This window comes from Capsicum annuum, chromosome 11 (assembly GCF_002878395.1).
Source record: "Capsicum annuum cultivar UCD-10X-F1 chromosome 11, UCD10Xv1.1, whole genome shotgun sequence".
Taxonomy (NCBI): Eukaryota; Viridiplantae; Streptophyta; class Magnoliopsida; order Solanales; family Solanaceae; genus Capsicum; species Capsicum annuum.
This window is the reverse complement of record NC_061121.1, coordinates 234,259,749-234,275,136: the sequence shown is the minus strand read 5'-3', so window position 1 is coordinate 234,275,136 and position 15,388 is coordinate 234,259,749. Positions and strand designations below refer to the sequence as shown.

At 33.2% G+C, this 15,388-nt stretch overlaps 1 protein-coding gene and 1 long non-coding RNA gene across 4 annotated transcripts in view; both read right to left on the bottom strand.

The window, feature by feature from the left end:
* Window positions 1-1,020, bottom strand: part of LOC107847469 (disease resistance protein RGA2) — a 4,170-nt gene extending 3,150 nt beyond the window's left edge. The window contains exon 1 of the mRNA XM_047400296.1: window positions 3-1,020. Coding sequence (XP_047256252.1) covers window positions 3-661 — 659 coding nt within the window. The 5' untranslated portion in view covers window positions 662-1,020. The remainder of the gene's footprint in view (window positions 1-2) is intronic.
* A 10,249-nt stretch (window positions 1,021-11,269) lies between these two features.
* On the bottom strand, window positions 11,270-15,382 carry LOC124885159. Of its 3 annotated transcripts, XR_007047592.1 has the most exons (7): window positions 15,123-15,382; window positions 14,624-15,039; window positions 13,437-13,682; window positions 13,301-13,343; window positions 13,105-13,199; window positions 12,873-13,028; window positions 11,270-11,450 (listed from the first exon to the last, which is right to left on the bottom strand). It is a non-coding gene; the product is annotated as an uncharacterized LOC124885159 (long non-coding RNA). The 3 variants fall into 3 exon arrangements; XR_007047591.1 differs by having other exon boundaries at window positions 13,437-13,686; window positions 14,624-15,382; XR_007047590.1 differs by having other exon boundaries at window positions 14,624-15,382.
* Between the last annotated feature and the right edge of the window lie 6 nt (window positions 15,383-15,388).

Below are 15,388 nucleotides of genomic sequence, written 5' to 3'. Positions count from 1 at the left end.
ACCAAGAGTCATCAATTGACAAGGTGTCCATGCTAATTTGCTCAGCTAGCATCATCCTGGCAACACTCGCTTTACGTGTCGTCACAATGATCGTACTTCCAATACCTCCTTGATCAAAAATATTCCTCAAGTCTGTCCACTGGTCGTAGGTTTCATTCCACATATCATCCAGAACAATAAGAAACATCTTCCCCTTTAATCTTTCCTTCAATTTAACTTGCATCTGATTAAGATTGTCATCAACCTTCGAGTTAGATGAGCCAATTTCTTGAAGTAAGCCTTTTGTTATTCTGATAGCATCATATGTCTCAGATACACAAATCCAAGCTTTCAATTTAAAATGATCTGTCACCTTCTTATCGTTGTAAGCAGCCTGAGCAAGTGTTGTCTTGCCCAAGCCCCCCATTCCAACAATAGGGAGAACAGTCAGATTCTTTTTACTTGCCTCCTTAGACGTTAAACGGTCAATCAATTGCTCTATTTCATTCTGCCTACTAAAGACATCAGGTTCAACCATGGAAGTTGAAGGTGGTCTAGTTTCTAGTTTCTTACCCGAATCAGAATACCTCTGTAAGCCAAGGTCACCGATTTTGCTTTTGCAAATCCTCCAATGTTTTAATGGTGCCTTCCAACTTCTCCTTGATGTTACGAAAAAAATCATCACGCAAGCGCCGTCCACAGCACTCTGAAATAAACCGAAATACTTGCTGGTTACATGTTTCTGCAGGATTTTGATGTTGGCCTTCCACCTCAAGCTTCAAAGCCTCATAATTGACTTCTTCCATTAAGTTTTCAGCAGAGTCCACAGCACTCTCTCACGTGTTCATTTGATGCCTGCTTATTCTCTGCATCACTCAGCACAATCTGAAGACCACGCAAAGCTCTCCGCAGCTTTTCTGAAAGCCCATCATCATAATGCTTATTCTTCTGAAACATCTTGAGCAGCTCAACCCCACTAGCAAGCTTTTCAAAGAGCACATTAAGAAATGCACCACCAACTGCACTACCAACTGCTAAGCCAATCTCCATTTCTGAAATCTACAAAGCAAAACAAGGAACCAAAAAAATGATTTTAAGAATTTTAAGAGGATAAATATTTCTATCTTCAAATCAAATATTAACAACTTTATTGTTCCTTGAAAAAGCACATTAGCAGTTCTTGTATGTGTTTATGGAGATAATAATAGGTATTTATAATAAACTTGACAAAGCCTCTACCATAATTAAGCTTTATTTTACCCATTAATTGCTAAAGTAATAAACACAAGCATAGTATATGAAAGGGGTGTGTTAGAAGAAACTACCAATGGCTACTTGCAGTTTAACAAAATTAACAAAATACTTCCTCCGTTCCAATTTAAGTGTCTTACATTCGTTTTGTTTGTTCCAAAAAGAATATTTTTTTTCTATACTTAGTTTTTCAAGTCCAACATTTTACATGAAAAGCTTAGAACCATAAGATTTAAAAGGCTATACACATCATTAATTTAAGATCATAAAATTTAAAAGTCTCTTTTGATTTTTTTAAATGTCTTGTCCAATCAAACTAAGATATTTAAATTTCAACGAATACATTACTATTGGGTTATTGAAAAGTAGCAAAAAGGGACTAGAGCAAGGGGATACAGAAGGCCAAGACAGCACAAGTTGTGCCAAAAGTAATTGATGCACTTCATTTGTCACCAATCAACCTATTAGGAAGGAAGGGATTTCGGAGAGGTCATTTCGTGTGAGGTATTAGAAAAAATAACACATGTATTAGTTGTATTATTCGTCCTATTCAATAGGAGTATTATTTTTATACATTATAAACCATGACGTTTATAATATGGGGTACTATTTATATTCTTATACACCCAATATTTTTAATCCAATAAATCAAACAATCAATTAAAAATAACGTCAATGATATATTCCAGTGAGATGGTCCTCAAAACTCAAAATACTCTTCGCCGAAAAATTGTTCATCAACAATATCATGTCCGAACTTCCTCCTCAAGTTTATACATGCTCAAATTCAGGTAGACACCCGTATCCTATGTAGAGTTTTAGTATGAACATGTGGTAATTGATTTGTATCATGTCATATATGTGTCTGCTTATTCGGAGTTGGAGGGCGTACATTCTAGTGAAATTCATGTTAAATGCCACCTTTATGTATGAGAAAAGTCATAATGTAACGATTGAACTTGTCCGAGATTTTCAAAAAGACACTTCAACTTTGCGGGCAAGCTATTATACCACAAAATTAATACAAATCGTTATAAATGGACCATTTTGACGGATTTTTTTTTCCTGTGTGTGTGTAGTCAAGCATACGACGCACGTGATGAAAAAAATTAACAGCAACCACCAATTAAAAAGTGTCAGGTGTAATTAAATTTATCAATTATTTAAAATGCCTTCTTTTCTTATCTTTAGAACAACCATGTCCCCAAATCTCCATTGTTACGGCAATTGAAGCTCTGAAAAAACGATTAACTCTTTTGTCAAACTCGTCTCCACGAAATCAACCTTAAAATATAAAATGTTTTCATTTACGTTCTAATTTCTCAACAAAATCAGCTTTTAAAACATCAATTTCATCTACTTTGCTTAAAATTTTTTGAATCAAGTTATATTTTGTGATTAGACTTTTAAGGGAGATGCTCTTATAATGGCAAATACAATCTTGGATCGTATTTATAAAGACGAGAAGAATCCCATAAACAAGTATCGGATATTTGTAAAGACAAAAAAAATCATCATGATATTGAGAAGAATTTCAATATTTACAATGTCAAATATCTGATATTTTCTTTCATTTCCTTTCTTTTCAATTGTGGTAAATTGAGTAATTGAGAAGAATTTGATATTCATAATCTAGTAAGTGAGAACTACTTGGTCACCTTACAATGCAATTGCTAACACTGATACAATCACCAATATTACTACCAACCACTATTGTCAGCCGCTACAAAATCCACCACCTCCATTATTCTAATTATATCCACCGCTATCGCGACCCCAACGCTAACACCAATTCCAACGGCACCATCATCATCAACAACTACCGACCAATTCCTACTACCGACTAACTCATCTATCACAACTAGCACGACTGCTAACTACCACTAATACATCATCAACCTCCACACATTTTTCAGCCACCACCACCATCATTGTCATCGGCATCGCAACCTCTGCCACCACTTCAACCACTACCATCATTACAATCTATTTCTACTAACAACCATTTACACTGTCCCAGCTAATAGCATCTTCAATTACCTCCAACGCATCATCAAACATCATACATTCATTTTTCAACCATCGCAATCAATACCTCCAAAACTACCATCCACCAACTTCACATCAGAATCACCATCACCGCTAACAGTCATTATAATACCAACCATCTTTGTCATCACAACTATTACCACCAACACTACTAGTCACTAAAATTACTCATTACTACAACCACCAGCAGTACAAACCATCTCCACTATCACTAGCAAACATAAATATTTTTTTCAATCAAATAATAATTCTATTGTATTAATTCAAATATTTTCTTAATATATAATTAATTTTTATTTAAATTATATCTTTTTAATTATATATCTAGATAAATAAATTTTGTACATTCAGATATTGAAAAACAAATAGTCTTAATAATTTAGTTTTCAGATCTACACACAATATCTTAAACATTCAGATGTGCATTCAGATTCATACTTCTAAATCATAATAAAAACAAAGGCAACCTTAATAGCAAAATTTTCTCAATAGACCATTTTGCTAATTGAAAACTTGAAGAAACTTAATAGCCAAATTTTCTCATTAGTTATATAAACATCAGGAAATGAAAAACAAAATGATAATCTCATCTTTTCATATCTCATAACAGTGTTACTTGGGCATGGTACAGTATATGTCTAATTACCATATTGAAATTTTTGTTCAACATACCAAACTACATTCTTGTAAACAAACAGTTCTAGTAAATTAAAATAAAGGTGGCCTTAACAATGTGATAGTATAAACTACCAATGTCCTGTAAAAAAAGAAAAAAAAAAGAACTACAATGTCTACTTATGTTTTTACTCAATAGGATTATTAAGCAAATATAGTATTATTCCGGAGGGTACAAAATCTGTATGTTTTCTATAGATACTTTAAATTAAGTTCAAGAATATGTTTTCAAGAACTAAAATGAAGTTCAACATCTTCAAACACAAGTTCAAATGAATAATCAAAGACCTATCAAATGAAGTGTTCAACAACTATAAAGAAATGAAGATGAAGCAGAAATTTAAAAACCAAGTCCACCGACTTAACAGTGTGTCCTTAAGGAATTTATTCTCCTCAATTACCCGAGGTTATGGAATCTTTCCTCCAGGATAAAATGGTTCCCTTTCTGAAAGTAGTGGTAACTCAAACTTTCAGAAACTTCGAATGCACTCAACAGTTTGACGATCACAAAGAGTTTTTAAGAAGAAGAATGTCTTCAACTCAAAAAAAATTGTCCTTACCTTAGGAAAAATTCAGGTATTTATAGCCATCAAGGTGTTGCTTCATGAAGAGAAATAACGGTTCAGAAAGGTGCACCCCTTCATAAAGGTGTAACTCTTCAAAAAAGTTGCAACTCTTTGAAAAAGTCACAACCATTGAAAAAAATTATAACCATTCAATCCGAAAAGGTGACTATACCAAAAATAATTGATAAAATCCAACTTTCACCAATCAACCTACTGGAGAAACCTACCTATCTTGACTTACACCCAAACCTAATAATATCAATTGGAAGGGGGTGGGGTGCATGGGTTGGGGTGGGTGGAGGGAAGGAAAAAATTTAGACATCATTTGGTAGGAGGTATTAGAAAAAATAATATGTGCATTTGAATCCTTGTTTGGTACTGTTTTCAATTTATGTACCTCTAATAAGGAGTCGTTTGGTAGAGTGTATAAGATTAATACTAAATAAGGGGTATTAGTAATGCATGTATTATTGATGCAAGTATTAATAATGCTGGTATTAATTATGCAGACATTATTTCTTAAGCAATGTTTGGTTTGATGTAATAAAAATAATATATATTTAAATAAATTTTATAAAAGGCAAAATGGCTCTGTGGACCCTTGTACTATTTTCGTTTTGTAATATGGATACTCCTACTTACATGTTTGTCATCTGGACTATTAAACTCACTAAAAAGCAACATTTGAAACCCCTTGACTGTTGATCAGACCTACGTGGTATTAAAATGGATGAGTAGGACAAAACGCGAGCAGACACATGCCTAAGGTGCGAGTAGGGATCAATTCTATATTAAAATAATTTTAAAAAAATAAAAAAAGGTCCCCCAACTACAGTTTTTTAAATTTAAATAGATTTTTAAAAATCAAAAATAATAAATTTTTAAAAAATAAAAATAAAAAGGCCCTCCCCTGTCAAGCACCCCACCCCACCGACGTCCACCAGTCCCTCACCCCCTCCCCTGCAGCCCCCAAGGTTTCCATGGTCATTGCAGCACCACCACCATTAACGCCTCCCATCTCCCACCCCAGCAGCACCACCATTAACCTCAATCTCAACCCAAATTCTCATTTTCTACTCTATCAGCGCCAAACACGCCCTTAACACAAAACCCATTTTTTCCACTCTTTCTTTCACCACCACCAACATATCCTCCGCCACCTTCTGACATTTTCGCAACCTTTTCAGTCAACATTTCCTCCCTTTTTCTCCCATAATCTTCCTCTCATCGTTTTACAAAACCCATCTCGGGCAAACTTATTGCTATCATTATCTCAGTTTGTATTCTCTCTGCAGCTTTTGCCACTTCTCTTATTGCCTTTTTCCTTCATTACCATTGCCATAGAAAAGTCGAAGAGAAAAGCTACTACCAATGAACAAATCAGCACCAGCCCCCCCCCCCCCCCCAACCAAAAAAAAAAAAAAAACTTTGAATTTACTTTTTATTTTAATTTTTATTTTTTTGTCTCTCAATTCAAATCTTTTCATATTTTTTTTTTGGATTAAAATTTAAATTTGAAATCTTTTCATATTTTTTTTTGGATTTAAATTTGAATTGAAAGTGAGTGATAGTAGATATTGAAAAATTAGTGAATTTCATGAATAAGTTTGAAAAATCTTAAAGTTTTTGTGAATTTGTTAAAGTTATTCAAATGTAAAAATCAAAAATTCATTTTTTTGTATATATGAATTTATAGTTAAAAATTAAAATTAGTTGGAAAAGAATTTTAATTATTTGGAATGAATTTGATGTTTAATTTGTGAGCAAAAATAAAAACATGATTATTTAAATTTTTCTACAATTTATAATTTTTTTATTTAATTAAGTTTAATTTCTTATGTAGCATTTAAAAATGACATGTAATTAAATTTAACACTTAAAAATGATGTGGAAGCTGATGTGACAGACGAAGAAGCTGACATGGTAGCTGACGTGAAGCGAGTGTGTTACACTAATCAAAAAAGTGTTTAAAACGTTGATTTTTAGTGGGTTTAAGGATCCAGATGACAAACATGTAAGTAGGAGTATCCATATTACAAAACGGACATAATACAAAAGTCCACCAAGCCATTTTGCCTTTATAAAAAGATGTTTTTTTACCAAATTATCCTTCTCTGTATATTCTTCTTTCAAGATAAGCAAGTAGCAGCTGCTATTGTTGTAGACACGAGACCCCAATCTTTTTAAGTTAGAAACGAGCAGCAACAACTATTGTTTGTAGAAATAAAAAATCCCAATTTTCACTTTCCTCTAAACCTCAAAAGCTTGGGAATGAAATCGATGGTATTTTGACCGGAATAAAGACGGAGAAATGTTGCTTTATGAAGCTTGGGAATAAACACGGTATTCTGATAGCATTCTAAAACAACCTCTATTTTCCATGAAAAGTAGTTAAAGGAGAAGAGAAACGGGAAGATTTTTACAACAAAAAATGGTGGGAAAAAGGAATAGGAAGATATTTTGAGGGGTAAAATTTTCATTTAATAAGTTAATGCATGTGTTAAAATGCTTTGTATTATAGCATAATACATAAAAAAGACCTTTAACTTGACACCAAATTATAACTATGACCTTTAACTTTACCAGTTCCCAAGTAGGCCCTTTAACTATACAAAAGCAGAACAAAAAAAATACTCCAATCCCACTTGGCAAAATGCATGTATACACTCAAAACCACGCGCGTCAGAGTTAGAATTGAAGTGTTTTTTTTGTTCAACTTTTGTATAGTTAAAGGATCTGCTTGTGCAATGATAAAGTTAAAAGTCATAATTATAATATGTCTTTTTTATTAGGTGACAGTATCTGAGTGGATTACTAATACATGTATGAGCAATTGAGTTTCACGCATATATGTTGTAGAATTGGAGTGTTTTTTTATTCAGTTTTTATATAGTTAATGTCACACCCCTTTTTCGACTCCAAAGATTTATGTTTTTAGAGTCGAAAGGGTGGTTTTATTATTAAGGTGACAAAAATGAAACAGTTTGTTTCGAAGAAGAATTATTTTTACATTTTTTAAAATCAGAGTCGCCACTGGGCGTAATCTGGTGTGTCAAGTCACCATTAGAAAATCCTTTCCAAAACCATTTGACTCTTTAAACTGGTTTGCGAACAGAGATTCCGGCTAAGGAATTCTGTTGACCGAGGGGAAGGTGTTAGGCACCTCTCAATCCCGTGGTTCAACCACGGTCGCTTAGTAGAGTGTATCGACCATTTTTGGCACTAAGAAATGTATAAACCGCACAACAAGCACGCAAAATAATCAAACAAAATAAAACAATCCGAAATGTAAAGTCCAGTCCAATTATTACATCCCAAAATAAAAAGGGACTGAAAGTGAACCTACGCTAATCCTAAACTAATGCTCTACCCGACGCCTCGGGCCTTTACCACGAACGTCATCCGGGTACATGACACCTCGGGGCATTTCCCAGTGAATAAATATATACAAATACTTCGAGGCATTCCCCGGCCAAATTATACAATTGAATTAAATGCGACAAAAAAAATAAAACGATTCCAACACATACTTCAAACATGTCATCAATCCACCATGCCTAAATTTGCCTACCCGAACCTACCATTTGCATATCCAATTAGCTACCTAAAATCGTGACACTATCGAGTTCACCAACATTATTCATGTTTATTCCAAGTTGAATAAAAAGTAACAATAAAACCATCATAAACCCAAATTCATCATTTTATCAATATCGTAATTCCACCCCAATTTTTCTTTTATCAACCCATTAAAACATGATCAAACTTATTCCTTAAACCAACATAGCCGAACCACTAACATCATGATCAACATCAATTAAATAAACCGATCAAACTACGACAATTAAAGAGGCTCAAACACACTGTAAAAAATTAACCATCAAACTCAAACATGAAACACACAAATCAAGAACATCATCACAGATAAAATGAGAAGAGATAGAGTTGAAGAATTTTGGACCTTAATTTTATTTCAAATCGGATCGTTCGACTGAAGCCGCTTCCCGAACTCAACGAATCTCGACTCTACAATCCGTTAGCCCTCGAATAGAATCAACTCAGCCACTAAATGAAACCTCGATAAGTATCCAAAATTGAAACTGAGAAAAGAAGAAAGCCACAACCCCGAATGACGACTTAGTGGTCGGAACTGATGCTAGCGGTGGGATTTGACCGAAAAATAAGAGGCACGAGCTTAGAACGTGATTTCAGATCGTAATAGAGCCGGTGGTACTGTTTTCCATCAGGTTTCATCAGAAAAGTAGCCAGGCCATGGCTATTGACGTTTGGGCAGTGATTCCGGTGGATCTCCGGCGATAACCCACCGGAGAAAATACCTCTTACCTCAATTTCATTCTCGTCTCAGCTTTTCTCTCTCGATTTTCTCCAATCTCTCTCTCTCGTCTCCCTATTCTCACGTCATTTCAGTGGATGTGTGTGTGATTGTGCGATTTGTGTGCGAAGAAGAAAAAAAAAAAGGAGAGGAAATGGAGTTTCAAAAATGGCGTGAACTCCCTTTTGGAGAAGATGAGATGATCATGGAGAGTGGTTTTTCGTGAGGGAATCCTAAGGAAGAAAAGAAGAAGAGAATGGAATCCCCTCTGTTTTTTCCTTTTTGATTAAAAAAAATGGCCTCCTCTTCCGTGTTCCTGTGAAGAAGAAAAGAAAAAATGGAATGTTCTCCTCCTTTTTTCCAATCCCGTGAGGTGTAGTATATATATTAGGTGAGGGTGGGGTAGTGGGGTAGGGTAGGTGGGGTCACGTGGGGTAGGGGGTAGGGTGTGATGTGGTTTTTTGATTGGATGGGTTGTTAGGATAGGGTAGGTAGGTGTTGTTTTTTAATTGGAGGGATAAGAGTTAGGTGTCTATTTTTGTTTGGGTAGGCTGCTAGGATAAGACAAAATTAGTAAGGAGATTGTTATTTTTGTTATTTGTGGAGGGATTATCACACGGGTAAGGGTACACGGTAGGGTAATATAAAATGGGTAAAAGTGAATAAAATTGAACTTTAAGAGGACGAAATCACGTGTCTACAGTTAAAGAACCTACTTGTGCACTGACAAAGTTAAAGGTCCTATTTATGTATTATGTCTTTTATTATTAATACATAGAAAAGGATGGTATTATTAATACGCTAATTAATAAATAATTGAGTGTATATCGAATGCAAACATTAATTATGCATAGACCAAAAGACTGAAGCAAACAAAATATTAATAGTAATGTATGCATTATTTTTGTTAACATACTCAACCAAACGACCCCTAATTGTATTAATTATACACCATATTCCATTTTATTTTTATACATGGTAAATCATAACATTAACAATACGGGGTACTATTTCTATTCTAATACAACTTATTTGGTATTATTTTTATTCTTATACACCCTACTCATTTAATACAACTAGTTTAGCATATGTGCGTTGCACGTGTATCAAATATTTATTAATAAAAGTAATGATAGTGTATGTTAAATTTGTCAACAAAAAAAATAAATATTTATGCATATTATAGCAGAAGTGTTGGTGCATTTATCACATCATGCCAGATGTTCGTAGAAGGGTTGTATTTGGCGAAGAAGACAGTACATAAAGGTGAAACTTCTTCCTCTCATTTCATTCTCATTTATAGTAATATATATTTAAGAGAGTTACCTCAATGTCAAAGATATCTTGAAAGTGAATGTTGGAAGTAGAATAAATTATTCACCTCTAAATCAGTGTATCTAAATATTCGATTTTCAATTATCTTTCTATTCTTCAATTTTATTGAAATTTAGTTCACCGTCTTAGTTCATTGAAGTGAAAATTAATTTAATAATTTCTTTGCTTCTTGATAGTTTTTCTTTTTGTGTCTTGAACTAATTGAAAATATAAATGATCAATGATGAAATTTGCATGCACAGGAGTTGAGGAGGTACACTGGATGTTTTATTGTTCATTTTCTAATGAAGAACAAGTACAATTTTACTATATTCTATTTTCTTACTTTCACCTTTATTTTTCCTCTTTGGTATGCTTTCCAAGTTAAATAACCCAAAATTACAATGATGATTCACTATTTTCTTTTCTAAAGCATTGTTTATTTTTTTGCCTTAATATGCAGAACCAACAACTATCTATTATATATATTATAGTTTTTTCCTCACTTTTCTTCCAAACTTCTACTCTAGGTACATAACTTCTTATACTTTTATAGCGTCTTTTGGTAGAGTGTGTCAAAAAAAAATAATGCATGTAGTAGTTAATGTGTATTTTTTTAATTTTTCATCCGATCTCCGGTGCTCGTATTGGAGCCCCTACTAATCTAGATCGAGCGTTGCAGGGCCCATTAAGGTAACAGTGCTCCCAACAGAGTTTTCTCCATACCCAGGGTGGAACTCTCGACCTAAGGGTGGAACAGTCTCATCCAATGCACCACAACCCATGTTGGTTGGTTAATTAATGTGTATTACTAGTACCTTATTTGGTACACTTTTTAGCTTATGTATTATTTAACAGATTGTATTACTAACCCATGTTGGTACACTTAATGTGTATTACTAATATACAACTCCAATGAAAAAGTGCTGCTGATAAACAGATTGTATTTGGAAAATCTTTTTTAAAAAAATATTTTTGAGAGACTAATTATGAAAAATAATATGTACTAATAGACTTTTACTATTAAGATTATTATATAACTACACTATATTCTTTTATTTTTTTTATGAAAGGTAACTATACTATTATCAATAACAACATACAAAGGGAAAAATAAATTGTTTTATTACAAATCTCTTACTTCACATCCATTAATTCAAAATTTAACGAAAGTTAGATTACATCACATAACTGCTTATACATTTAGTATATTGGTATCAATCCAACCAAATTGATAATGCAACCTCCTCATTGAACCATATGGTATCATATATAATATTCATCTGCATTGAATCGCAAACAAATCCATATGTTAGTAATTCATTATTACATTACCTTTAAAAAAAAATTTCAAAACTTATAAATTTAACTAACATAACACTGACGTAGCAAATATAAACTAATTGATAAGTTATCATCTAATAAATTTTATCTTTATCAAGTTACTCCAATCTATATATTATTCAATAATAGGTTACCAAGGCATATTATAACTCTTTTATCACAATCTTATTTATCCAGTAATCAACTGTATCCTACGTATTACACAACTGCAATCCTCCTTATCCTTTATTGTTAACTACCCTTATTTTTCTTCCCCTTCATCTATAAATTCAATACAACTTCTAATGTAACCACTGATTCCTGAGTATAACACTTCAACTCTTAATATCCTTACGTGAGTTAAGCTATCCTACAGAAAGTTTCAAATACTTCTGCAACCATAGATTCCTTTGAAAACAACTTCAATTGTTTTAATCCTTACCACAATCTCGTATACCTACATACTCTAGCAAAAATGTTAGACTTCATCAACAACATAATAGTCACAAAAATGCATTGGAAGTTAAAAGTCTTGGTTGTTCTTTACCATCTCACAACAAAGTAACTCTGTGTTGGATGAATTATCAAATGGCACTTTACAAGTCGAGACAATTTCTAAGTTGTTAGAGATTAGGGAAGTGAGTACACTATTTTTGTAAATTGTAACACTGTTTTTACGATTTTTCTTCTTCCTGTTGTCACATTTTCATCATCACAATATATTCTTTTTTTAAATCATTATTCTTCCATCCAATGTTTAACATTTCACTTTTTTATCATTCTTCACTGTCTAATTTTTTACAATTTATCTTTCTATTTTAGTAGCCCAAATTTATTCCCAAATGCAACAACAAAATCTGTTACACATCAATAGTCCTATCAGGCCATATTTTTTTCAAACATATCTGTCTAATACTATATTCCTACACTAACATATTTTTTCAATCTTTAAAAAGGAAGGTTCTCATTGTTGCATTGTTGCTACTACTGAATTGTTAAACCTAGATAATGGGTGGTGTCATTCTAGATACAATAAGTGTAGGAAAAAAACAAAAAAACTGGAAAACAACTATGTTTGCACAAACATAAAATGTAATCATGAATATTTCACTGTGATTTACAGGTAAATATATATATTTACATTCTATATATATCTATGATTTCAAACGTAAGTTTCAATCATTTATTACATAATATAGATGTCACACTGTCAATAAAATATACAAGAATAATGCAGGCAAAGGATTTTACTATCAAATTATAGCTAAGTATGTCTATATGAATAGGAAAAAATTATACAGGAAGCAAGCTTTTATATAAGATTTTAGATAAGAAAAACATAAATGCTTGTGAAATAAACAATTTCATTAATATGAACTAACCGGTGCACCAGAAGTTCCGCATTAACCAATTATAAGTTCTGAACTTGCTGCTCAATTGTAAGATACATGAAGCATTGTTATTTCCACTATATTATGAAAATTATAAGCTTCAGTACATGGGGCGATTTATGTGGAAGATATACCATAAACCATGGCCTGCAATAAAACAGATATTAATAAACCTATTTCTTGAAACAGGATAATTCACATTCGTCCAAACTCATTTTATTACCTTTAAATGAGGAATTGTGACAGCAGGAGGTTCAGCCTTTGCTTCACAGCATCCTTCAACCAGTTTTCCGGCAAAGAAACATCACCCAGTCATACCTGTAGAACAACAAAAGAAAATAATGGGATAAGATAACAAAACAAATAAACCAAATCCCAAAATGGGAGAATAGTGCAACTGTTATGGAAGATCTCCTTACATTTTCAATAGTGCACATATGATCTTCGTAACCACATATAAGGCTGCATCATACAAGCGATCACCAACATTTGACAGATTAGCAACATTTGGCATCAGAATGAATTCTTCAATATCACCCAATCGATCAATCTTACCATAGGCATAAATGAGTTCATTGTCAACCTTGGTCTATTCTCCTTAGTCTTTTACCTTACCATCAGCAAATACTTCACTGAGTCATGATAAACATCTGCGTCCTCTGCAGCATGAATGACATTCAAGAATTGGGTGGCATCATCTGCCTGTATAAATGATTCACTAGCATCGCTCGCTAATTGAGAGACACATGCATTTGAGTTGCATGCTCATCAATTGTTGAAATTCAGTTATATAGATCCTCCCTGTCTTTGCATATTTTTACATAATTCAGATACATGGAGGAATTAGTTGAAATTTGAAAGAGTTTCCTAATGAAGAGTGTAAAATTGTATTTTGTTTTGCTTAATTAGTCAATAGGCTGAACAAGTGGTAGTAATACACAGTGTACCATTTCTTGGAAGAATCTCAAGAAGAGCATCTAACACGCGCTAAGATAAAGATATAGAGTAGTTAGCATTCCTATTAGTTACCTTTCTTTTTAATTTAAAAATTCCATCATCGTTCCAACATATCAATTTTTCAATTAGATATACTTAAAATAATAGCATTTGTAGAAAAGACTTCCAAACAAAAGAAAAAGAAGGTAAACCTCTTGCAAACATGTGTATGCCCTTTCTGGTGAGAACATGTTAGTTCAGTCTCTAAATAGGGGGATTTCATATTATTATCATTGTAATTATGCTAGCAAAAGTTTTGTCTGCTCTAGGAAGCTTTGTACCCAAAATATTCAATAACTTCGAAACCACATTTTAAGCAGTTATTATACGATATCTGTATTTACTAGGTGTATAAATTTGTTAACCAAAATGATGATTTCTCTGGTAAATAGTTTAGCATCGTATGTGGGGATTGGCAGTTTTGTCGTTATGTCAATCTGTTGTTCTAGATCTCTTCTAGATCACCAAAATATGTCCACTACTAGAGAATTACTACTATTTCTAGAACTAAATACGGTGGCAAATCAGCTGGTATTCAATGAGATGTCTTCTCCATCCATGTGTATTCCATAACCACTAGAATCTATTACATACTAAGGGTGGATCACCCTCAAGGATGAGAACGAGGCCTAAAAGCAAGACAAGGATAAGGACGAGAGCTAGAATGTAAATGGGAGTCCAACCCGATCTCTGCCCATAAAATAGGCCGAGTCAGACTCCTAGATAAGAGAGTCGAGCCTCAATACCTTAGAAGACACAGGATTCTAGGGAAGTATTTGTGGCAGCATCAACAAATTGGGAGAACTGTCGTAAGTATTATAGACCTTCAGAAAAATAAGCCATGAGAATCTGATTGAGATCTTCCGCCTAAGGATCGGAGGCACTAATTTAGAAGAAATTTAAGGTGGAAGCAACTTAGCTTTCATATGGCAAATATAGAAAACCTCTCGAAAACACCTGAGGCAATCAGAGATAACTTCAATGGACAACTGACCAAAAACCTTTCCCCGATGGAAAATGCTAAGAACTGAGAAGAATCAGTTACAGTAGAAGGTGCAGTTTTTGCTTGACGAAAACCTTCTTAACGCAATCCCACATACTAATATGAGCCCAAATTAAACCATAAATATCAGACCGGCGAAGAAACATTGCCTAGATATGTCTGTAGAAAAAAAAAATTTGGATAAGAAAACAAAACACATAAACCAAAGCCCAAATGGGAGAATAGTGCAATATTTATGATACCTGATCTGGTCAAACTGCAACATCAAAATATATCAAATAATGCAAAACTTTGATAATTTGTTCACAGCTAAATGTATGTCAAGTCCAGGGGAATATAGTAGTTTTGGAGGCGTGCAAATAGTGCAAAACTTCTTCTTTCTATTGTTTCTGCTATCAACAGTTGGGTAGAAAATCAATTTCCCTTTTAGGCATCATTAAGAAAAACTTATCTGTTTCTTACTCTACATGTAAAATAATAAATTTTTCATAACTATTACTATATAATT